The sequence below is a fragment of the Suillus plorans genome (genome assembly GCF_016647745.1).
Source record: "Suillus plorans strain S12 chromosome Unknown HD556scaffold_71, whole genome shotgun sequence".
Lineage (NCBI taxonomy): Eukaryota > Fungi > Basidiomycota > Agaricomycetes > Boletales > Suillaceae > Suillus > Suillus plorans.
Window position 1 is genome coordinate 208,664 of NW_024537455.1, and position 21,129 is coordinate 229,792.

Sequence of the window (21,129 nt, forward strand, 5' to 3'; positions counted from 1 at the left end):
TGTCAGTCGAGGGCGAACGGCGAACTCGTTTTTGGACCCAGATCTTGTAGGCCGCCACTATGAACACTTCCAGGAAGGGCGGAAAGGTATTACGGCCATTAGACCCTGGATATAGCCATGGCTCATTGCGAGGCAACGTTTCACCATAGCCTAATTGTCATAGTAATGCCATATGCACATGAACTTTGTTAGCGAAGTTTGATCACGGAACATTGTCGGAAACACGGGCATTGAAACCAACTGTTGAACGGTTGCATTGGCGAGGCGGAGTAAAATGATGGACAAAATTAGCACCATAATGATACATAGTCATGAGCATTTTACTTGCCGGTTTCGCAGGGGTATTCCATCAATAACAAATACACGTGCGAATTTGTATGTTGTAAATTTGGACCTCTGAATCTTGGGGATTAGTTAGCAAGAGTTAGCAGTCGCCAATGTTTCTGACGAAGACTAAATACATCAGTGGTGGTCATAGGTATGGAAACAGAGTTCGGTGGACATTGAGAAGTAGACCCGGGCTGGTAGAAGCTTGAAGGTGGGAATCAAGAAAAATCACTATATATGCATATACAATAAGTCGTAGAGCTTACCGTGGTGGAACAAATGACAACACATCATGGTGACGGGCGAGTGAATTCCGTAAGTAGTTTGACTGTGTTGTCAATAGATTCTTAGCATGCAGGTCGGCCATAGAAAGAATATATCAAGAACGAGTCTGTAACGGTCACGGGCCAAGAAGACGAGTAACTGATCAGAATCACATAAGTCACTGTCGGTGTGAATGAGTTGGGAATCAAAGTAGCACTTAACGTTTATTGTTATTGAGTCCATAATAGTGGCAAACTAGTCCTTGATGCATTTTAATGGCGCATGACCACCATCACGGGGAATGTTTGGACATCATGATTCATGATCACGGTAGCGAAACGTTTCCCGCCAAGGCTGCGTGCCATATGCGGTATCTTGAGAATTTTTCACAAAAATTTGAAAAAAGATATGTCCTCCTCAGTTGCCTCCTGTACTTCTTGGAAGTCGAAGTACTTGATTCCTGTAGGATCAATTATTTTTGCGGCGCGAATAGTCGTGGTTTCTGTGCTTGTAGAAATACTGACTCGGATCGACGAGAACGCGTTGTTTGGTTGTGTTGTTGCATTAGTCTGTTCCGTTCAATCCTTGAAATTACACACCGGTATAGCTACTCGAACGGGTTGCCGCCACATATCCCGCCAGTGCTTTAACGCCTCCACGACAGTATCACGATTCTAATCTGTAACTCTACCCTTTTCTTCGTTTTTTGTATTACTGGCACGGGCCCGGCCTGTCTTGCTTCTTCTCCTCTCCGGCGTTCATATCTTGTGGCGGCTTTATCGGTCTGTTCATTCTAATTCGCTCTGTTCTTCCATCTTGAAGCAGTTTTGCTACTATCCTGACACTACCTCTCTTGTTTATTTCAATCGCCTGGCGCAACTTTGGTCCTGCGAGTGATCCCATTCGCATAGCAGAAGGCGCTCGGACTGTGGTGCGAGTGAGCTGTTATTTTTGTGCGTATTCTTTCTTGGTCCTTGTTCGTGGATGCATGTCAGTGACCTTACAGTTTATGACTATTAGTCACACAGCGCCCGTAGCTACAGCAGCCGCCAGGGATAACATCTTGCCTTGGAATTAACTAGTTTCACTCGACCATCTTGAGTGTCGGCCCGCAAAACCGTAAAAGAGATGCCCACAGCTCATCTTCACATTAATACAGCCGTCAATCGTGATACAAGCAATTTGAAAAGACCGAATGATGCCTCCGCTCCAACCCTGATGAACTTAAATATGGCCGTTACCCGGGCGAGGAGTGGGTCCACGGCGTCAACTTCATCCTCCATCTCTGTCGACTCCCCCGGTCCATCATCTTCCTCTGCTTCCTCATCATCTCTCGACCTGCCTGATTCCGAAAAGTCATCCCGCCCCCTCCATTACCCCTTGGCAAGTCCGTCAGATGAGACAGTTCGCGTCTCACCCTCTCCGGAATTCGTTCTTGCATTACATGACTTTCACCCTCAGCACCAGAATGCAACTTGTCTGTCATTTCGAGCTGGCCAGGTTATTCATGTTCTAAATCGGGATTCGAGTGGATGGTGGGATGGTGAGATTAACGGTCAAAGAGGATGGTTCCCCTCCAATTACGTCAGTGCTGACGAAAGAGTAATTTCACTGGCGGAGGAAGTCCTTCCTCAATCACCTGTATGTCGTTATCAAAGCGAGCAGTTTAAAGTATTAACAACATCGTCTCGCTTGCATCAGGGATCCCGCCATGGACATACTATGTCCGCCGTATCCGCGGCTTCTTGGGCTAGCGCTCCCTCACGTGGTTCGCGAAAGGACCACAGACCGTTGGTCACTGAAGCTCTTGGATCTGACATAACATCATACTGTCCTCCTCTCATGGTCAATCTTTTGCACAGTTTATCCCTCCTCCAGAGTGCAGTTCGTTCCAACCGCATCGCCCATTTTCAGCCTTCCACTGCCTGTATCATATCCTGTGTGCGGTTCATCTTGTCATCGACAGAGTGTTTGCCTAGGGAGGCACCTTTATTAAAGCGCTTCCCCACCCTCGCGCAGGAACGGAAACAGATTTTGTCCGTTCTGGCATCCCTGGTGTCACAAGCTAAAAAGGCATCGGATGAGACGCAGGATGAAGATTTACGGGAGACGGAAATTGAAGGAATGTTGAAATTAGGTGGCCAGGTGTTTTCACAAGTTCGGCGTTTTCTTGCTGTCGCTGTACAATGCGGCATCGACTTGCCGGAAAGGCGTCAGCCTGTGACTCCGGATGAAGCTATCGCTAATGCGTCTGACTTACAGGGACAAGTGAGCCCTGCCGGACCTGAAGACAGAATCCCAGCATCAGTATCACCCGATTCTGTCACTCCTTCTCATTTGTCGTCTCGTCTAGCAACTCCCCGACAACCACACTCGCCTGATGGCGTCCTGCAAAAGACGGCCCCGCGGACCAAAAGTTTGGGAGATCTGAGGTTGCAGCGGAGATTAGCTGCATATCAAGATTCGGACTCTACCATTTCTCCCCTCCTGCCTCACAGAACGATACTATCCCGGTCGAAGAAGGATCAATATCTCGTCTTCGAGCGTGTCGCTAGCAAACACAAAGCCGACATGCCATCCATCAGTAGTATTTCGTCATTCTCGTCGGTTTCGTCTGGGGAATCGCCGAAACCACCGCCAATGCCCCCTTTCCCATCAGGACCCTCGACATCTTCGAAGGTGATGGAGGCTCTGAAGTTTACTCATGACCAGTATCTTTCCACTATCGCCGCCTTCATCGGTCATGCACATTCTCATTCACGATCATCACACGCTTCTAGCACAGGTCAGATGTATGATCTCGTGCGAGAAGTGGTGGAGATGGTGTGCAAGTTGCTCACTATCGTCGAAGCTGTTATGCGGCATCCCGAGATTCCACTCCACAAGATTGGGAACTTAAAGTCCGCAAAAGAGAGACTCTACACTGTCACTAGCTCCCTTGCCGAATCCGTGCGATTACTCACGGTGCCCCTTCCTCCTGACCTCACAGAGGAATCCGAAAAGGCATCCTTAATACGATCCGCTACAGCAGCATGTAAAGCGGGTGCTGATTGCGTTTCGGCTGTCAAAATCTGCTTGAATAGGGCTTCAGGAGAGAGGCAATTTATCATCCAAATACCTGCAACCTCCGATTCAGACCCTGCGCCGTTCACTCCAAGCAAATTTTCTCGCAGGACTGGTCAAACCCCGGCCCTCAGCTTTCCTACGCATCAAAGCTTGTATCACAATGGCATCGACGAAGATGATCTCACCGTACAGACTCTGACACCGCCTTCTCCTACCCCCGATGCTACTAGCGTCCGAGATAGATCTTCAGACACGTCCAATGTCACGGCAACCTCTTATCCATCAGACGGTTCGCATGACACTCAACCAACAATGCCAGAAGGCGGCATATTATCTATGAGCGATCACGACTTGATGAAGCCAATGGAACCTGTATCATCGCCTTCACCAGCAGTTGATGATGGACGCGCGGACGAACGGCAGGATCGCCAGACTATGGACACATTCGAAGAGCGGTTGATAAACGACGAGCCTGTCACACTACAAGTCAAGCGTGATCCTCTTGGTCATGACTCTTCTACAAACGATGTCGTCCTTAACAATGAGGGTCACCTGGTGGCAGCGACAATGGAGGCCCTGTTCGAGCGAATGACACCCCATGACAGTATCGTAGATCCTGCGTTCTCAGCGGTCTTCTTCCTCACCTTCCGCCTTTTCTCCACTCCGCTTGCACTTGTGGAAGCACTCATCAATCGTTATAATATCATGCCTCCGTCCAATCTCTCAGAAGACGAAATGTCGATTTGGCAGCAGCACAAGGGCATCCCTATCCGCTTGCGCGTATCCAATTTTGTGAAGACGTGGTTGGAGATGTACTGGCGGGCTGAGATCGACGACATCGCTCTCTCGCACCTTTCATCGTTCACGAAAGATGCGCTCCTACATTACTTCCCTGCGCCCTCCCACCGGATTCTTGATTTGATTTCCATGCGGCAAGACTCCAACACCAGTCTTGTGAGCCCCAAGAGTGAACGTGTTCGCGACCCTGGCATGTCGATCAATCCTCCGTCATATACACTATCCGAGGTTCCACGACCAACAATGACGAAAGCATTACTGGCCACGCTTCGTGGAAAGAATTTCGACACGGTCGCCATCACTGATTTTGATGCTCTAGAGTTGGCAAGACAGTTGACAATCATGGAATGCGACTTGTACTGCGCGATCCAGCCCGAGGAGGTTCTTGAGACGGGACAGGAGGGTACAAAACCGCCTATCAACGTCAGAGCTGTTTCCTCCCTAAGCACGGTCATCACGGGATGGGTTGCTGAGAACATCTTGGACGAGCATGATATCAAGAAGCGGACGTTACTCGTGAAATTCTTCATTAAGGTTGCCGATGTGAGCAAATACGAGATTGTTAGCATTCTCCCAACTGACTGTTGCCTTTCAGCGATGTACTTCATTGCATAACTTCAGTACTCCTCGGTCCATTCTAGCGGCCCTCGACTCTTCCACGATATCTCGGCTTCATCAAACTTGGCTAGTAAGCATCGGTCATATTCGCACCGTCGTGTTGTTCATAGCAAATTTTCAGGGTGTTCCACATAAAAGTAAAATGCAGTTGGAGTCTTTGCGTCGACTGGCAGACCACGGGCGGAACTACCACCAATACCGAAGCAGGCTTCGCAATATCGCACCTCCAGCAGTCCCATTCTTAGGTACGACAGGCCTGTTATCTGAAAGCCTTGCATGTTGACTGGTGTGAAGGTCTTTACCTGACCGATGTGACTTTCTGTCGCGAGGGAAACCCGTCATATCGCGAGTCTCCTAATGCACCAGGGAAGAAACTTCTTAATTTTAACAAGTACCACAAGCTAGCTCGGATTGTTCAAGGTCTGTATTCCATAATCACTGTGGGCTTCTTGACTGAAGGTTTTTTTAGACATGCAACGATTTCAGGTGTCATATAATCTTAAGAAAATTCCCGAAGTGCAGGAATACCTGCAGATGGCATTTGAGAAATCCAAGCATCACGGCGACCTTCAGGATCTCTATAGACGAAGGTTTGTGAGGTTTACAGCTTCTCTGAACGTCCACTGAGTTGGTCGTTGTAGCCTGCTTGTTGAGCCGAAGCAGCCTGCCGACACACCTCCTCCTAGTGATATGCGGCAATTGTTCAACTGGGCAACACGTTCACAGGCACAGCCACCCACATCTACCTAGTGTTGCTTCATTCCATGTTTGTTCGGATTTGCTCGTTCTGTCTTCCGTCCTTGTTTGTTTATTCTATAATCACTCTTGCATTTTCCCCAATACGTGCCCATCCACTGCATTTTGGGTCACATTTTGCTGTCTGTTTTGTACTCCCACGCACGCATGGAAACCTCTAGTTAATTTCGACCCTCATCCGACTCTGTAATATGCAACGGTATTGTGTAGACCACAAAGATACATGAAATTCAACACGACTGAACAAGATGATAAATAAATTAGAAGGTATTGTCTACGTACGACTATGATTGTATTGGGTGACACAGTATCCGACTCCGTTCTTGTTGAGTTTGAGAAAGTCGTGCTGGGAGCGTGTGGAAGGAGGTAGAAAAGGATATGTCTCTTTAGTCACGCCGGGCCCAAAGTCGAGCACAAAAGGTCGACTTTGCGTTACGCCAAATACACGGGAACTCTCGAGTACCAGGGAATAGACGGGGGATGAGTCGTTGCCTGGAGCGTGTACACTCCATCCCTCTGTGGGACGGCGAACATCCCAGAATGCAACAACGCTGTGACGGGCAGTGCCTGCTCCAACAACACTTGAAGAACCGCCTCCGCATGACACGGAATAGATGGGTTCATCAGACCAGGGATCACGGAACGTGAGCATGGGACGCAAGGGGGCAGGGGTGCCCGTGACCCCTGAATCACGCCAACCTGAGCGTAAATCATGCACTTGAACAGCGCCATCGTACCATCCGGATACGATGACCTGTTTTGATGAACCCCATGGTGCAGACGGTGGTGCGTCCGTTATATCGTACACTGCAGTGGAACGTTCACGCGTGGAATGCAGGATGGCAAATGGTGCAGGAGACAATGAAGAAGGGGTTACGGCATGAACAACGAGAGGATTTGGGGATGTTGTGCCAAATGCCGTAAACGGCGTAGAAGACTTCATGCAGATAAAACTGGACCAAGATCTGCAGTCCAGGTTTATGGCGCTGACAAGGGGCGAATCTGAAGATAAGTTGCAGAGGCCTGCAGTTCCGAAAGATGATAGAGACAAGAGCATGTTATCTGAGCACGTCAGGCTCTCTATTATATCGACTATGCGCAATGCGAGAGGGGGATCGCGTTCGATGTTCAATGCCAACGGCTTATTGTTGGATTGCTCCTGTTGGAAATGAGGAAGGAATACGCGATGTATACGTCCATCTTCGAAACCAACAGCTACTGTCCTTTCCGAATGACGATCGGGAATGAAGGTGATGCTTGTGATTGCCGGCCGGTCTGTGAACGAATATGAGCCCTCGTATGAGACTCCAGGAGCACCATCATCAAGCGAGGAAGAGTGGGTTATATGATATGCATAAATAGTGTAATTGGCAGCAACAAGCAACACAGAAGCAGACAGGGCAATTTTAGGCTGGTATTTATTGCGCCAGGGGTGTGATAATGGTCGCGCGTTAAACTTTGCCTGAGCCCAACAGCGGTCAGACGCAACATCGTATCGAACTTGATCAAAATAAGACCAGCTTCTACGTGCCAGCTGCAACGTGAATGACGGACGAACGTTGTATTTGAGGTAGAGCGACCATCCAAACTCGTGAACCTTTAGTAATGGGTAGTAGTCAGAGATCCGAAATTATGGTGAACTGAATTCAAATGTACCAAGAGGTTCACGAATTTGCACGTGTAGGATAGATTGATCAGGTCTTCCATGTCAAGGTTTGCCATTATAATGATTAGGACATCACTGGGAAGGATAATACCAGCGGCCTCGACGGTCATAGTAGTAGCGAGTAAGAGATAGTGGCAGTGCTAAGCTGCTGCTGCCGAACTTCCATAAAAGTCAATAGACTCTTGTGCTTATATAAGACAATCCGTGCCGAGACAGCCAGGACTGCCAAACAGGGAGGGATTAAGTTAGACACTGTTTCAAAGTTCACGTCCATCGCCATCGTCTAGCTAAGGCTTCTCACAAAAGCCGAGTCAGGTTTATCACGTCTTCTTTTTAGAGGGTCATGAGGAGGGATGTTCGCATTTTGCTTGTAGGGGATGGTACGTGTTATTCCCTCTGTTGACCGCGTGTACTGATACAGGGCTTCGCAGAGGGTGTTGGTAAAAGTACCATCGTCACCTCTCTCATTAAGGAAGCTTTCGTTGCACATGTATGCTCTACCCTTCTACACGTAATTGCGGCACTGATGGCTCCAATGCCAGGTTCAACATGTCGTGCCGGAGGTCACCATTCCACCGGAGGTGAACCCAGAGAACGTGACCACTTACATTGTCGATTCAGGAGGTATTGTACCACAAACTTATGAATAAAGACGCGCTATTCTCAACTTACAATACAAGCTGGCCCACAAGACCGACAGCATCTCGAATCGGAAGTACGCAAAGCGCATGTTATTTGCGTGGTATACTCAATCGACAATCCTCACTCATTTGATCGAATACCTACATATTGGCTTCCCTTGTTTCGTCAATTAGGCGTCAACGTTTGTTTTATCTTAGCTTTCTCGCATCAACCTAACAATATATCCAGGTCCCTGTAATCCTTGTCGGAAACAAGATCGACCTGAGAGGTGGTGAGGTTACCAACGAAGCCCTGGAGGAAGAGATCATACCCATCATGAATGAGTTCAAGGCATGTCAAACTTTCTGCGATATTCTTAAATCCAATAACGTTACCCAGGAAGTCGAGACATGCGTTGAATGCTCCGCTCAACTGCCGCTGAACGTGTCGGAGGTCTTCTACTTTGCCCAGAAAGCGGTCCTGCATCCCACTGCTCCTCTTTATGACTCCAGGGAACATGTGCGTATTGACAGCTCGTGATAGATTCTCAACTGAAGCCCCCCAGGTCCTGAAACCCGCTTGTGTTAGCGCCCTGAAACGAATATTCAAGCTCTGCGATGCGAACAAGGATGGTGTTTTGGATGCTGCAGAGCTGAATGAATTCCAAGTATATCGTTTCACTTCTCTAGCATCTGGAAATGCTAAGCACGAAAGCGTGTAGCGAAAATGTTTTGATGCGCCATTACAGCTCCAGGAACTTGAAGGCATCAAGGATATGGTTCGTGAGCATGCGGAGGGAGGCGTGCGAGACGACGGTTTGACAGAGGCTGGATTTCTATACCTGCATACGATATTTATTCAACGCGGAAGGCTGGAGACAACATGGGCTGTTCTCCGCAAATTTGGTTATGCAGAAGACCTGCGACTCACTGAGTCATTCCTACTCCCAAAGCACGCGATTTATCTTTTTATGAGCTTTAAAATTTGACCGATCTTTCAGATTCGACGTGCCTCATGACTGTTCTGTTGAACTGAGTCCTCAAGGATATCAATTCTTCACTGATATCTTTGAAACTTTCGACAAGGTTTGGACACCAAAACGTGCCTTTATGTCGCGCTCACATACATCTCTAGGATCAAGATGGTGCACTGAACAGCGGAGAACTGGAAGAACTGTTCAGTACTTCCCCAGGGAATCCATGGGAAACTCAGAAATTCCCGGATACGACCCTGGTGGATGATAAAGGTGCAGTCACTCTGCAAGGCTGGCTCGCTCAATGGAGGTCTGTGTTTGGGATCACCTCCAGTTGAATGCCCTGCTCATCCTGCATGCCAGTATGACTACTCTCTTAGATCATAAAACCACTCTCGCATACCTCGCCTATCTTGGATACCCCGATGAACAACGCACATCTGCATTACTGACAACACGTCCCCGCAAACTTGACCGGCGGAAAGGCAAAGTCTCCCGCAATGTTTTCCTATGTTATGTTTGTGGTGCGGCTGGTTCAGGCAAGACGTCTTTACTGCGGTCATTCGCTGGGAAGCCATTTCGCGAGGCCTACGAGCCAACTAGTAAGATGGTGAGCGTAGTTAATGCAGTGGATATTGATGGTTCAGAAAAGTACCTCGTGGTAAGGTCTCAACAACACTTGGCACGTGGGTGATTGACAATGATTGGTTTAGCTCCAGGAATTTGGGTCTAAATACGAGGCAGAGACGCTTCGCGCGTCGAAGAAGACGGATCTTGCTGACGTCATTGTCTATGTACATGATTCCAGTGATACTAACTCGTTCTCTTACATCAGTAATCTACGAGTAGGTTATTTTGACCCTCGAAGGTGGATGCTGACCCAAATTCGACTATAGCAACAATACACTCTCGATCATACACCGACCCTATTCGTTGCGACAAAGTCGGACTTGGATCTTGCACAACAAGTTTGGATATTTCTTGCCAAAGCCAGTTCCTTCCTGATGTCATTTTAGAGACACGAAGTTCAGCCCGACGTATACTGCAGACGACTTGGCCTCCAGGTGCCTGTCGCTGTCAGCGTCAAAACGGGACAGACCGCAGACGTCTTCCATGCAATATGCAGCATTGCCATGAATCCGTAAGTCGTTCCTGCTCTTTTGTGTCTTGAAGGTCTGCTGACCACCCTATTTTAGTCACGCGGCAATACCCGGAGGGGCAGATCGTGCGATGACAGCCTCGGAGCGGGTGCGTGTTTACGTGGCATTTACTGCACTACTGGGGGGCGTCAGTGCGGGTCTCGTAATGCTCTACAGGAGTCTCTTACGACAAGAGATTCTTCCTAGTTGGACAACACCTTGGGCTACATGGTTATTGGGCAGGCGGGATCCTTGATTATTTTCGCATATTGCATATATCTACTTTATAGAGTTATACACAGTCGAACTCGTGCGGGAAATCCTAGATTAGTGTCCTGGGCGCTGGGTTTAGTTATACAGCAGACGAGATCCGATATCCGATTGCTGAGATCCGAGATGCCTGCAGGATGTCGCCTGGGTCCTGGGACTGCACACAAGAAGCCCTCACACCAGAAGGTGTAAACTTTGACTATATTTACCAGGTTGGATCGTCAACAGCTCTTTCAACTGCCTCTCAGGTAACAAGGAATACGAAGGCAGACCAAGTATCCGTCGATAAATATTCCCAGGAGCCTGCATCTGAACCAACTACAATAACACTGTGACTCGCCATGGATGAAGATATGGAATTCGACGCCAACACGGCTCAGCCGACTCCCCAGTTTCGTCGTCAAAACTACTATGACGGAAGAAAGATGCTGTACGTGCCTGCAAGACTCTATACCAGCCGTCATATTCACCCGTGCACAGCGACTTGGTGTTTGTGCAAGACTGTACGGGCAGTCAAGGAAGCTACATCTCCTCTGCAACGAAGAACATCGAGGAGATTTGCGCACATATTTTTGAGTCGGGAAAGCTACAATCGCAAGAGGATTTGCGCGTCGGCCTTGTTGCGTTCCGCGACCATCCGCCACAGGATCACACATATGTGGTGAAGAACTTTGGATTTTCATCTGATATCAGCAAGGTACATCGGGACCTTGCAGGGCTTTATGCTTCTGGGGGTGGTGATGGACCGGAGGCCGTGACAGCTGCGCTCGCAGAAGCACTCCATATGGACTGGAGGGAGCATGCGAGCAAGATGGTCGTTCTGATTGCTGATGCGCCACCACACGGAATAGGAGAGTATGGGGATGGTGAGTATGGTGATCTGGCTATTCGAGCGATGTATTCAACCTTTGGTAGGATTCGATGAAGGCTCTCCAGATGGACACGATCCGTTGCAGCTAGTTCGCGAGATGGCTAGTCGGGGCATCACGCTGGTACGTTTCATCACGGTCTAGCGGTCAATGAGTTAGATAACCGGTCCCATAGTTCTTCGTTGCGTGCGAACCGGCCCTCAGTGGTTACTCGGTATGGTTGTCGTTACTCTTTTGTCACAGTACTTAGATGTGTTTCAGTATGCAACAGATTTCTACCAAGCAATTACAACCATCACGTCTGGGCTCATGCTCCCACTTACAACAGCTGATCTCCTCTCGCATGCGATCGTAGGCAGTGTGTTGGAAAACCTCGATATGGAACGCCTTGTTCGAGAGGTGGGGCATGCTGTGGCGCAGCGAATTCTCGGGAACAATGAAAGCGTCGATGATGTCGCCCGTGAATTGCACGAGAAGTTGCTCCTCCGGAATGAAAGCACCAAGAAAGTGGTGATCGAAAGCATCTACAAGGAGTCTCCCGAAGCTATGCATAATGTCGCGGTCTTCACCCACGCTACATCGCTGCATGAGGCGAAGCCACAGTTGAAGAGGGTGCGTTGGTTTTCTACGGTTCTTTCGCGAGCTAACGACTTTCATCGTCAAAGGTGCAGGGCACGCGTTTCACGGAAAAGTATCTTATCGCACGACAGACTGCGAACCGGAGTTTGTACTCATATCCATATTCGCCTCATACGCCTTCGCGATCAGAGAAGACTTATACTTCTATGACGCCGAGTACTAGCCCCTCAGCGTCGTCGTCCCCTCCTCGTAAAGTCGTGACTGACTTTGCTGCCTTCGGTGCGCCGAAGAATACCAGCGTGTTCGGCACTGCTGTCGCCTCGACGCCTTTTTCGTTGGCGGGTGGTAAGGCCGCTTTTGGCGGGGTGAGGGGTACTCGAAGCTCGTATGCTGATGACGACGATGACGACGATGACGATGGTAGGCAGCGGGTGGAACTTAGGGAAGATTCCATCTCGCTTGATCAGGTAGGTCCATCTTGTTGCTTTGCTATCTCGTACTGATTGCCGTGCAACACAGGCCCGGCGTATCGCCATGCAAAGCGCATGGCGGAGCGTGCGAGGTTGATGACATCGGAGATGTTCATCCCGATTTTTTCGTTCTTCTGCATCACGTTTGTGATTAGTTTCCTTTTGTCAGTATATCACGATGATGGATCATGTAGAATAGTTGCACATCAATCGCAATCATTAACAGCTTGGTTTGTATCACTGGAACCGTGTGGTAGTGTTTCATATGTTTACGAGAAATACCCGAATGTCAATATTTGCAATGGCATAAACCTACAGCTGCAGTGGTGGACGAAATGCTAAATTAAGGATCTTTCTTTTCTCTCTTCTTCTTCTTCTTCTTCCTCTTCTTTGTATCTATGTTGTCCTCGGCTGCAGGGTCGTCAACCTGAGGAGAAGCATCTATGGATATCTCACATTGCCCCTGTGATGGAGGCTGATCGAAGCTCGTAAAGACCACATCCCCAGTTGCAGGGGGTTTTCCAAATTCTGCAATATCAGGAGAATTTGCCTCCAATCTTTTCATAGCCCTCTTGGCTTCCTTCCGCGCCCTACGCTCGTCCTTCGTCTCGAAACCATGTAGTACGGACTTTTCTTGCCTAGCTTCTGCTGCTCTCTTCTCTTTTTTCTCTCGTTTCAGTCTTTTTCTTTCTTTCCGTTGCTCTCGAGTCTCGAGCAGCTCTGACAATTTTCGCTTTGTACTTTGCTTCCTGCTTGGGACGTCAGTCTGAGGAGCAATATCTCTTTCGGGAGTTGAATCGGCAGAATGCAGGGGGGATGGTGTAGGGGATGATGACAAATTGCTGGGATCATCAGGGGCTAATGTTGGCCCATGGAAAAATCGAGAGTATAAGCCTTTTCTTGCAGCCTCGCGTTTCGCAATGGTCATTACGGAGATGCGTGGGTAGATGTCTGAGTCTGGGGTAGCTATTCCGGATGCAGGGGTACCCGACAACGGTCTTCTATTCGAGATGATGCCTGTCGTGGTTCGTTTTAGTTGAAGTGTCGTGGACCTTAATGAATCCTAATCGTACGGCGAGTGAGTGATGGCGCAGTATGAAATGCGAATGCAGACCTCGTTTTGATCGTCGTCGTCGTCGTCATCATCATCATCATCTGCTATCTTGATGGTGATAGCTTTTGTGGCAGCTGAATATAGGCTTCGAATAGATGAGATATCGGACAATTTGAACGGGATAGAACGCACTGGTCCCAGAAGGGGAATGCCTCATCACGGTCCTTGCCTACACCAGCGAGGTTTCGTTTTTGGGGGATAGCAAGGGGCCTGTCGATGGCGCCCGTGCGAAGGCCCGCACCTTTGCCTGACCATCCGTACGATGTCAGGTAGCTGTGTCCGTCGAGAGGCATGAAGCAAGAACGTTGAAATATCTTCTATACTAAGTAGCTAGGTCACATGATCTATTTTGATTGGCGGTATATAAAAAAATTTGCTGAGCAGGTTTTGAACCTGCAAAGGATTGCTCATGCTTACTACTTGGCTAAACTCGTTGAAACTTAACGGTCATATTGACACTAAAACAATGTCCCTGCCATCACAGTCATTTACCAATGCAAAACGAAATAAAAAGACTAGTTTTACAATTTTTGTTCAATTCGACGGACACAAAACATGCCAGGAATCAGTAAGTCGGGGAGCTCCCGCGGATGGTGTATTGTGGATTTGAGCTCTAAGAAAAGAGTGTGGCCCAGGGTCCGTGCGTTGTGTGTCGGCTCACGTCAGCAAAACACCCGAAAGTTGTGGGTTTTGGTCCCCTTGCACCTACATTCCCATCAATTACGCTTGCACCTTTTCTCAAACTTGCAGTGTCTTCTTACTGCAATCAGCAAACAGGAAATCGCTGGTCTTTTAGCTTCTTTCGCAGGTCCAAGTCGCACTATTATGGATATCGACAATCCACCACCGCAGGATCTTGACTCAGTTGATCCCGCCCAGTCATTGCGCGCAGCCGCTTTGCTTTCAAGAAAGCGCCGCAAAGTTACTGTCGAGCAACCGCCAGTAATACCTCAACGTCCTCTGGTCGAGCAGACCCTGCACTTAGATTACGGTCAAGAAGATACTGCTACATCCTCAACGCCTTCTGCAAATTTTCCCGCGACAGAAATAAGGGCTCCATCGACATCAGAGGAGATTCATAATCCGATATCAGAAATTGAAGATGGTCAGATCCGAGAGGAAGGTGAAATCAGCGATACGGAAGAAGCCGCCCCACCGCCAAGGCCTACCTCCCCGCCTCCAAAATTTCGGAGGCTCGAAACTTCCTCGAAGGACACCGTCGCTTCCAAACGTGTCTCTACCTCTCCAGTCGAGTCAAATAATAGGCATAGGCCTTCACCTCGCCTCGAATCACCCTTCACTTCAAATCCTGCCTTCGGATCAGAAATCTACCAGTCACCGCCACCAACTTTCCTGCAACCATTTGTTCTTGAGACACCTACGTATAGACTTGACCCAGATCATGTCAGGCCAGGGCTGGCCAGTTCGTATTAGCTTTTTATTGAAGACGTTAACTAATCATTTTTACTCTTATAATACAGTGACCGAAGATCAGTATAACACCGCAAAAGACATCGTCCTGGATCTACTTGGATGGGGTGTTCCCCCTGAGTACCTCGTCGATTGTGGCCTTAGCCGCCACGTCGTATTCTATGTTTTCACCGAACTTAATTTGCGGATGCCCACAAATTTGGATACCAATGGTCTCATTCCATACCCTACCCCTGAAATGATGTGCTCCATTCCTGCTTCACCTTCCCAATCAATTCGTTCCTCCTCATCAGCGATGCCCCCGCCGCCAGCAATCCCTTCTCACAAAGAATTGACTAGCCCAGTTTCGGGTGCTTCTGATCACTCACGTGGCAGACTCGCTACTCGTCTTGGCCTCCGTATATCGTCAGGTGGTGAGACCACTGACGTGAAGGTGGAACCCACATCCCCATCAGCAGTCGACTCGTCATCTTCTCATTCTCTTCACATGATTGAACAACAACGACGACAAGAGCTACTTGCTCGAAAAGCTGTTTTTGCTTCTCGCAAGGCCAAGCAGTCTAATTCCCCTGGCGGTTCATCTTCGAGAGACAGGGACGTTGAAATGTCCTATGTTGCTCCAACTGAGACTGTCGAAGATTTTTTAAAGAGCATTCCTGCTGTGGACAGTGAAATCGCAGAAAACGGTAGCAAATCTCCATCCTTGCGCCCGGCACGGTACTCCAGCCCTGGAAACATGGAAGTTGATAAGGCGTTCCTTGGTCTTGTCACATCGCAATCAACCTCTTCTATGGCGCCATCTGGTTTGTATTCAGCTGACTCAGAAACATCTGGAGTAGGCGGTACTATTTCGCCGGTGACTGATACTCCACCTTTGTCCGGCAATTCCACTGCACCATCCTCGGATACGTATTCTGGCGCATCTTCATGCACCGCGCCGGCTGATTACTCTAATTCCACTCCAGTACCCGCATCCGCTACTTCAGGTTATGACACCGATGGCGTACAACGAAGGGGCACCAAGCGACCAGTCGCTGCAGACTTCGTTGATTTCGACCACGGTCCTGGTACTTCCAGAGCTTCTTCTGGCAACGGTTATTCGAATAATGGCTATACGCATCCTAATCTACTTCGACGGAACACAGGGAGTTTTGCGGGAGTGAGTGGCATGCGACGATGTGTCATCGAACTGAGCGATAGCGAGGATGATGGAGATGGCGAAGGGACTGGTGATACCGGTCCACATGACGGTCCATCATCATACTCACCAATGGTCTTCGCGCGTCCCCCACGGTTTAGTGGACATGGAACGCCAATTTCGTCCAATAGTTTCGCTAATGGCGAGGGGCGTTCGACTCCCTTGAATTTGCATCAAATCAACTCTAATGCTCCGGGTATGTCGCCTGCTGCTCTTGTAGAGAAAGAGGAGGAGATCAAAAGGATGCGCCAAATGATTGCTCAGCGAGAAGAGCTTCGGCAGAAAAAACTTGCCGCTGTGTGTTCCCTTTGTGCTGCCTTGACTTCGTAAGATGATTTACCAACGTTTCAGATGTCGGGGAAAACGACGCCGGTAATCCAACCTGCAGCCGCAGGGCCTCTCGCAGCTGATCCTGCTGTACCTCCTTCGATTGCCGTGGTTAAATCGGCAGGTGGCTCTGGAGCGCCCATCAACCAGGAGGACGCCGCCACGCCCCTTCATAATGGCGATGTTGGGGGTACACAGTCGTCTGAAGACGCTGAAGATGCCGTTATGGCAGACACGCAAGGTTCGCTTTAGTCTTTCATTACCCTGTGCCTGTGTCGTCTTCGTATAGCGTTGTCATGTCGTGGCATTGATTTCATTTCATTGCATTTCAACTGCGATCTATTTTTGAGTATAGACTGTGTTTACCCTTGATCTCTACTCCCTTTCCTTTTCTCACAATGCGATACGTGGTGCTCATGTGGGTCTGCAGATCATACTGAACCGACGGCAGTCCAAGAAAGCGCCGATATTCGTGTGGTCATTTCCGCTGAGGAAGCTGCTGTTAACACCAGCAGCGAAATAAGCTCAGCCAAGCACACCATGGGTTCTTCCTGGTTCTTCACCAGTCCGACAGCCGGCTGATATATCTCTTTGTTTGTCCCCCCCCCCTCTGGGTCTTGACTGTTATAATTTTTTTATACTTCATTTTGTTGTACCTTTGCTGTTCATTCCTTTCCCTTTTCTGGTCACTCTTTTCATTTTTGATCCTCGCCATTACTACTTGGGTCTACTCAGGGGGTGTAGGATTCGAGCCAATCACTAATGATAGTACCGTCGACGAAGACCAAGGTTCGTAACTCATTGCCTTGGTTAAGCATGTCCTCACTTCTCCGCGGTCGCGCTGACCTCATCGTTCCCATCCGTTTGTTACATTAATACCTTGTTTGATTTTTGCAGCGCTGACAGAGGAAGCACATTCCGAAAAATGGGCAAGAACCTTTCTCTCTTTTCATTCAAGTGCGTTTTATGTACTGACTCTAATTTTCTGTTTCCTTTCTCCATTTGTGATTGCGGAATCGGATATAGGAATCTTTAGGCGCAACGTTTCATCAAACTGCTGGCGTGTTTGATGGCCTATCGTCGTCAGAGGTGCGTCTCGATCTATTCGATAATCGAGGCTGCGAGGCCTATTTAGGCCTATCTATGCTGACGTCGGGGGTGGCGTGGCATGCCAGGTCCTGAAGAAGGAATTGCAAGGTTCTCAAACGAGCTTTCCGTATTATGATTCGCCATTCTCGACCTACCCTCTACTTCTATCCCAATTACGTACAACGCCTCTTGATGCCGATTCTTGTCAAGATCCTCGGCGAACTGCCACTCATTCATCCAGATCGTCATCGCAAGCCAGTGCGAGCCATGCACCTAATTTATCATCGCCCTCATCACGCACTTCGCTTATCTACTGTGCACCATCATTATCTCATTCATGTTCGACTGTTTTTGTTCCAGATCTCAAGCCATTGAAGCTTGCAAGCTTGCAGCGCGCCCTTGGACAAGTCAGTGCTAGCGACTCGGGTGTTCGGGTATGTCAGTACGAAGTTCCTGGTGGGGGTGTTTGTCGTGACAAAGACTGTAACGATTTGCACCTGAGCCGACTCGTGAGCGAGCCGAGTGGTACGTATGCTTTATGTATTTAGTTTTGGACTGACTGATGGATTGTTCGTTGTGGATACGTCTTGTATTTACTCATTACACTAGATGCAGACGTAGCGGCGTACGTGCACGGGATATTGCCGCAACCTTGGCGTAGTCGGTGCGACGTACGAGCTATCGAAATTGCCCTTGAACGGGTCCGGCTCGGTAGCAAGGCCAGAAATATTGACGAGTGCGTCACAAGCGCACTATCAGGACTTGGCATCCCGGTCGTTCCATCAACAACGTCTTGACACGTTCCAACCATCAGTACGTGACCGACAATGCGGCCCGGCCCCTTGGATGATGATGAAGACCGGGAAACGTAAAGAGACCAATGTCCAGAACTTTCGAATGTCAAAATTGTACAGGGAAAAGGACAAGAGCGCGCTAAGCGCCACAGGAGCATGAGCTCATACTTGCGTTTGGACTGTTGTATATTTTATTACAATCAAAAGTTGTTTTTGGTTGTCACGTCAGAATTGTTATGATTGGATGAAGCGGAGACTGAATTTTGTGACACGAGGTTTGTCATGTTTTACTAAAATGGATAAGTTTGAGATTGCCACGAGGTAATCATTTCTATAAAAGGGATAGTAATTCCAAATGGAAAGTGAAATAATTACGGAAGCGGGTATCGTGGGAGCGATAGCTGCGGAAGTATTGCTGTAAGTAGTCGGCGGGGATTACCGCGGTGTGCCTGGCGGGCATCTGATACTCCGATTATGACCAAATAAATGACCACAAGGACAGTCTTTTTTTGATCGTCCAGACTGAGACAACACACGCCCCGTTGACAACTCCCTCCCTTTTCCACCTCCTTCCAACTTCAGCGATTCCTTTTAAGGACGCCGTCCGCACTGACACTAACATCCTCCAAGTCGCGTTCAACGTTCAAATTATCTTTTATTTCAACGCGTCCTCTTCATCGTCGTCGTAGGGTGAACAACCCATATGGCCTATCGCCGTCAACCTACTTCCACTACCACTAACTCACCATCTTATCCGTATTCCAACGCCGCGGCTCATCACAGCCAACAACCTTCCCTTTCCGGTCAGAGCATTCAAGACGACCCCGCCGCCTCCTCACCAACAATGCGTAAGCGCCAACGCACGGACCTCAATCTCGCAAATCCCGTCATTGCGGATCCTCAACAGCAACCACCGCCACCTGCTAATCAACAACCTCACCAACAACATCTTCCACAACCAGTACAACAACCAGGCGTACCAGAAGACGGTTTCATTCATGATCAAGATGCTGCCGAGAGTGGTGGAGACGACGATGATGAGGAGGAGAAACCCAAGTCGGACAAGAAGGCAGGAAGGCGAAAGATTAAGATCGAATTTATTCAAGATAAATCGAGACGTCACATAACATTCTCCAAAAGGAAAGCTGGTACGCGATCGACTTCCTTTGCCCTCTCTGTACTTTTCCTCAATATGTTCTTACACTTTCGCAGGCATCATGAAAAAGGTTTATTTCATCAATATACTCTTTCGCTTATCTAACCGAATCATTAGGCATACGAGCTCTCTACACTCACAGGCACTCAAGTCCTTTTACTCGTTGTATCAGAAACAGGTCTCGTTTACACCTTTACAACCTCAAAGCTTCAACCTCTCGTCACTCAACCAGAGGGCAAGAATCTCATTCAAGCATGTCTCAATGCCCCACATGGTTCGCTGCCTTCTTCAATGCCAGTCGGTACGCCTATAGGTCGTGCGTCTGGCCCCATGTCTTTGCCCGGCCCTGGAAGCACTAACCTTCCTGGAGGCCTTGCAATTCCAGGTGGTCCTGTTGGTGGCCCTCAAAGCGCCACGAAGGAGGACGGTGACGATGAAGCTGACGAAGAGGCTGCTCGCGGTAATCGCGCAGCCGCAGCAGGAGACAAACGTCGTCGGCGTCCGTCTACAACTGGCACTGGGCCTGGTCGTACCGGTCCTGGATCGCCGCAAACTCCAAATAGCACTATCCCTCCGCCCCTTTCTATCCCAGCTGCCTCTCAACATCAACAGCCGCAGGCACCGCCTCCGCCACAAATATCACTTGGCTCTCCGACGAGTCCACAACAACAACATTCTCAAGTGCCTCAATCTCCTCAGTACGGAACATCCCCGACTGGAGGGTACGGTACTCATGCCCAACATCATGGACATCATGCACCTGGTGGTGGACATGGTGGAAGCCCAACAGACCCTGGAATGTACGGGGGCCACATGGGCTTGCCACCTCCAGGTACTTATTCATACCCTGGACCTGGTGGCCCTGGAGGCCAGGGCGGTCAACCTTTAGGTGGACTGGCCGCTGCTGCCGCGCAGCACTCGCATTGGGCCCCGCCCCCGCCAGTTAGTCAGGGTGGTCATTATGGCCGAAGATGATGATACGAATAATGACGTGTGCTTACTTTCATGCATGATAAGCTTTCTTGTCCGTCCAAACTGGGTTGTTTTATGCTTTACTCACTTCTCTGCATGCTTCTACTTCTTCGTCTTCAGCTTCTTCGCTGTTAGTTACTCACAGCTATTTTGGCTGAATTTGTACAAATAATTGATGAATCCGCCTGGTCATTTCCCATTGTTTCCCCCCTGACTTGGTCTTATCCATATTTCTTTCTCCAAACCTCATTCAGTATTTTGGATGTTATCATGTGGTTGGCGTCAAAAGTGCTCGTACTCGTTTCTGTCCGTCCATACACGACTCGCATCTGTGCTATTAGCAGTTTAACAAAGGCAGTGATTGACGAAAAAAACCCGCGGCTGAAACGTGAACTGTTCAACGAAACGGGAGCGGCATGTACATTTCTGTCGATGGGGGCACGCGATCGTTTTTCCTTTCTGGTTCTGATCGACCCTCTGGATGAGTCGTCGTCGTCGTCGCGGAGTCTGTTTCTTTTCTCATGGGTGATTGCTCGAGCTCCATGGAGTGAGTTGAACGAGATCGACGTACGTGGACGTTACTCCACCCCTTCACGATACGTCAGGCTCGTACTACTCGGATCTCGTCGCTC

The 21,129-nt window shown here is 49.0% G+C and overlaps 7 protein-coding genes across 7 annotated transcripts; 5 read left to right on the forward strand and 2 right to left on the reverse strand.

Moving 5' to 3' along the window:
• The first annotated feature begins 1,468 nt into the window (after positions 1 to 1,468).
• On the forward strand, positions 1,469 to 5,963 carry HD556DRAFT_918077 (ras guanine nucleotide exchange factor domain-containing protein). Its single transcript, XM_041312034.1, has 8 exons — positions 1,469 to 1,544; positions 1,598 to 2,232; positions 2,293 to 4,998; positions 5,051 to 5,143; positions 5,195 to 5,318; positions 5,368 to 5,493; positions 5,543 to 5,663; positions 5,715 to 5,963. Exons 2-8 carry the CDS (start codon positions 1,720 to 1,722, stop codon positions 5,821 to 5,823), a joined length of 3,792 nt encoding a protein of 1,263 aa, XP_041155438.1. The 5' UTR covers positions 1,469 to 1,544; positions 1,598 to 1,719; the 3' UTR covers positions 5,824 to 5,963.
• A 101-nt stretch (positions 5,964 to 6,064) lies between these two features.
• HD556DRAFT_1298363 (uncharacterized protein) lies at positions 6,065 to 7,625 on the reverse strand. Its single transcript, XM_041299451.1, has 2 exons — positions 7,486 to 7,625; positions 6,065 to 7,426 (listed from the first exon to the last, which is right to left on the reverse strand). The coding sequence occupies exons 1-2, from the start codon at positions 7,603 to 7,605 to the stop codon at positions 6,104 to 6,106; spliced, it is 1,443 nt and encodes a 480-aa protein (XP_041155439.1). The 5' UTR covers positions 7,606 to 7,625; the 3' UTR covers positions 6,065 to 6,103.
• Positions 7,626 to 7,710: 85 nt separating this feature from the next.
• HD556DRAFT_1405723 (EF hand associated-domain-containing protein) lies at positions 7,711 to 10,630 on the forward strand. Its single transcript, XM_041303978.1, has 15 exons — positions 7,711 to 7,875; positions 7,927 to 7,985; positions 8,038 to 8,119; positions 8,176 to 8,318; positions 8,366 to 8,467; positions 8,516 to 8,635; positions 8,682 to 8,783; positions 8,838 to 9,067; positions 9,117 to 9,201; positions 9,251 to 9,399; positions 9,453 to 9,750; positions 9,803 to 9,934; positions 9,986 to 10,057; positions 10,106 to 10,230; positions 10,286 to 10,630. Exons 1-15 carry the CDS (start codon positions 7,839 to 7,841, stop codon positions 10,482 to 10,484), a joined length of 1,935 nt encoding a protein of 644 aa, XP_041155440.1. The 5' UTR covers positions 7,711 to 7,838; the 3' UTR covers positions 10,485 to 10,630.
• Positions 10,631 to 12,805, forward strand: HD556DRAFT_1405739 (uncharacterized protein). Its single transcript, XM_041303979.1, has 7 exons — positions 10,631 to 10,928; positions 10,979 to 11,364; positions 11,414 to 11,490; positions 11,543 to 11,581; positions 11,629 to 11,979; positions 12,033 to 12,413; positions 12,466 to 12,805. The coding sequence occupies exons 1-7, from the start codon at positions 10,840 to 10,842 to the stop codon at positions 12,511 to 12,513; spliced, it is 1,371 nt and encodes a 456-aa protein (XP_041155441.1). The 5' UTR covers positions 10,631 to 10,839; the 3' UTR covers positions 12,514 to 12,805.
• On the reverse strand, positions 12,721 to 13,823 carry HD556DRAFT_1530164 (uncharacterized protein; the record flags this gene model as incomplete). Its single annotated transcript, XM_041309443.1, has 3 exons — positions 12,721 to 13,479; positions 13,531 to 13,615; positions 13,663 to 13,823. The coding sequence occupies 3 exons, from the start codon at positions 13,821 to 13,823 to the stop codon at positions 12,760 to 12,762; spliced, it is 966 nt and encodes a 321-aa protein (XP_041155442.1). The 3' UTR covers positions 12,721 to 12,759.
• A 412-nt stretch (positions 13,824 to 14,235) lies between these two features.
• On the forward strand, positions 14,236 to 17,031 carry HD556DRAFT_1405744 (uncharacterized protein). Its single transcript, XM_041303980.1, has 3 exons — positions 14,236 to 14,953; positions 15,012 to 16,456; positions 16,511 to 17,031. The coding sequence occupies exons 1-3, from the start codon at positions 14,356 to 14,358 to the stop codon at positions 16,736 to 16,738; spliced, it is 2,271 nt and encodes a 756-aa protein (XP_041155443.1). The 5' UTR covers positions 14,236 to 14,355; the 3' UTR covers positions 16,739 to 17,031.
• Positions 17,032 to 18,794: 1,763 nt separating this feature from the next.
• Positions 18,795 to 20,871, forward strand: HD556DRAFT_1405763 (SRF-TF-domain-containing protein). Its single transcript, XM_041303981.1, has 3 exons — positions 18,795 to 19,517; positions 19,582 to 19,595; positions 19,643 to 20,871. The coding sequence occupies exons 1-3, from the start codon at positions 19,073 to 19,075 to the stop codon at positions 20,498 to 20,500; spliced, it is 1,317 nt and encodes a 438-aa protein (XP_041155444.1). The 5' UTR covers positions 18,795 to 19,072; the 3' UTR covers positions 20,501 to 20,871.
• The last annotated feature ends 258 nt before the right edge of the window (positions 20,872 to 21,129 follow it).

Bases quoted from the DNA above. Each gene is read 5' to 3' on its own strand.
- HD556DRAFT_1405763 (XM_041303981.1), top strand. From the start codon at position 19,073: ATGGCCTATCGCCGTCAACCTACTTCCACTACCACTAACTCACCATCT.
- HD556DRAFT_918077 (XM_041312034.1), top strand. From the start codon at position 1,720: ATGCCCACAGCTCATCTTCACATTAATACAGCCGTCAATCGTGATACA. The intron at 2,233-2,292 runs GTATGTCGTTAT...CGCTTGCATCAG, and splicing joins AAGTCCTTCCTCAATCACCT to GGATCCCGCCATGGACATAC. The intron at 5,319-5,367 runs GTACGACAGGCC...ACTGGTGTGAAG, and splicing joins TCCAGCAGTCCCATTCTTAG to GTCTTTACCTGACCGATGTG.
- HD556DRAFT_1405723 (XM_041303978.1), top strand. From the start codon at position 7,839: ATGAGGAGGGATGTTCGCATTTTGCTTGTAGGGGATG. The intron at 8,468-8,515 runs GCATGTCAAACT...AACGTTACCCAG, and splicing joins CCATCATGAATGAGTTCAAG to GAAGTCGAGACATGCGTTGA. The intron at 9,751-9,802 runs GTAAGGTCTCAA...TGATTGGTTTAG, and splicing joins GTTCAGAAAAGTACCTCGTG to CTCCAGGAATTTGGGTCTAA.
- HD556DRAFT_1405739 (XM_041303979.1), top strand. From the start codon at position 10,840: ATGGATGAAGATATGGAATTCGACGCCAACACGGCTCAGCCGACTCCC. The intron at 11,365-11,413 runs GTGAGTATGGTG...AACCTTTGGTAG, and splicing joins AATAGGAGAGTATGGGGATG to GATTCGATGAAGGCTCTCCA. The intron at 12,414-12,465 runs GTAGGTCCATCT...CGTGCAACACAG, and splicing joins ATTCCATCTCGCTTGATCAG to GCCCGGCGTATCGCCATGCA.
- HD556DRAFT_1405744 (XM_041303980.1), top strand. From the start codon at position 14,356: ATGGATATCGACAATCCACCACCGCAGGATCTTGACTCAGTTGATCCC. The intron at 14,954-15,011 runs GTTCGTATTAGC...CTTATAATACAG, and splicing joins TGTCAGGCCAGGGCTGGCCA to TGACCGAAGATCAGTATAAC. The intron at 16,457-16,510 runs GTGTGTTCCCTT...CCAACGTTTCAG, and splicing joins GGCAGAAAAAACTTGCCGCT to ATGTCGGGGAAAACGACGCC.
- HD556DRAFT_1298363 (XM_041299451.1), bottom strand. From the start codon at position 7,605: ATGACCGTCGAGGCCGCTGGTATTATCCTTCCCAGTGATGTCCTAATC. The intron at 7,427-7,485 runs GTACATTTGAAT...CCATTACTAAAG, and splicing joins GCAAATTCGTGAACCTCTTG to GTTCACGAGTTTGGATGGTC.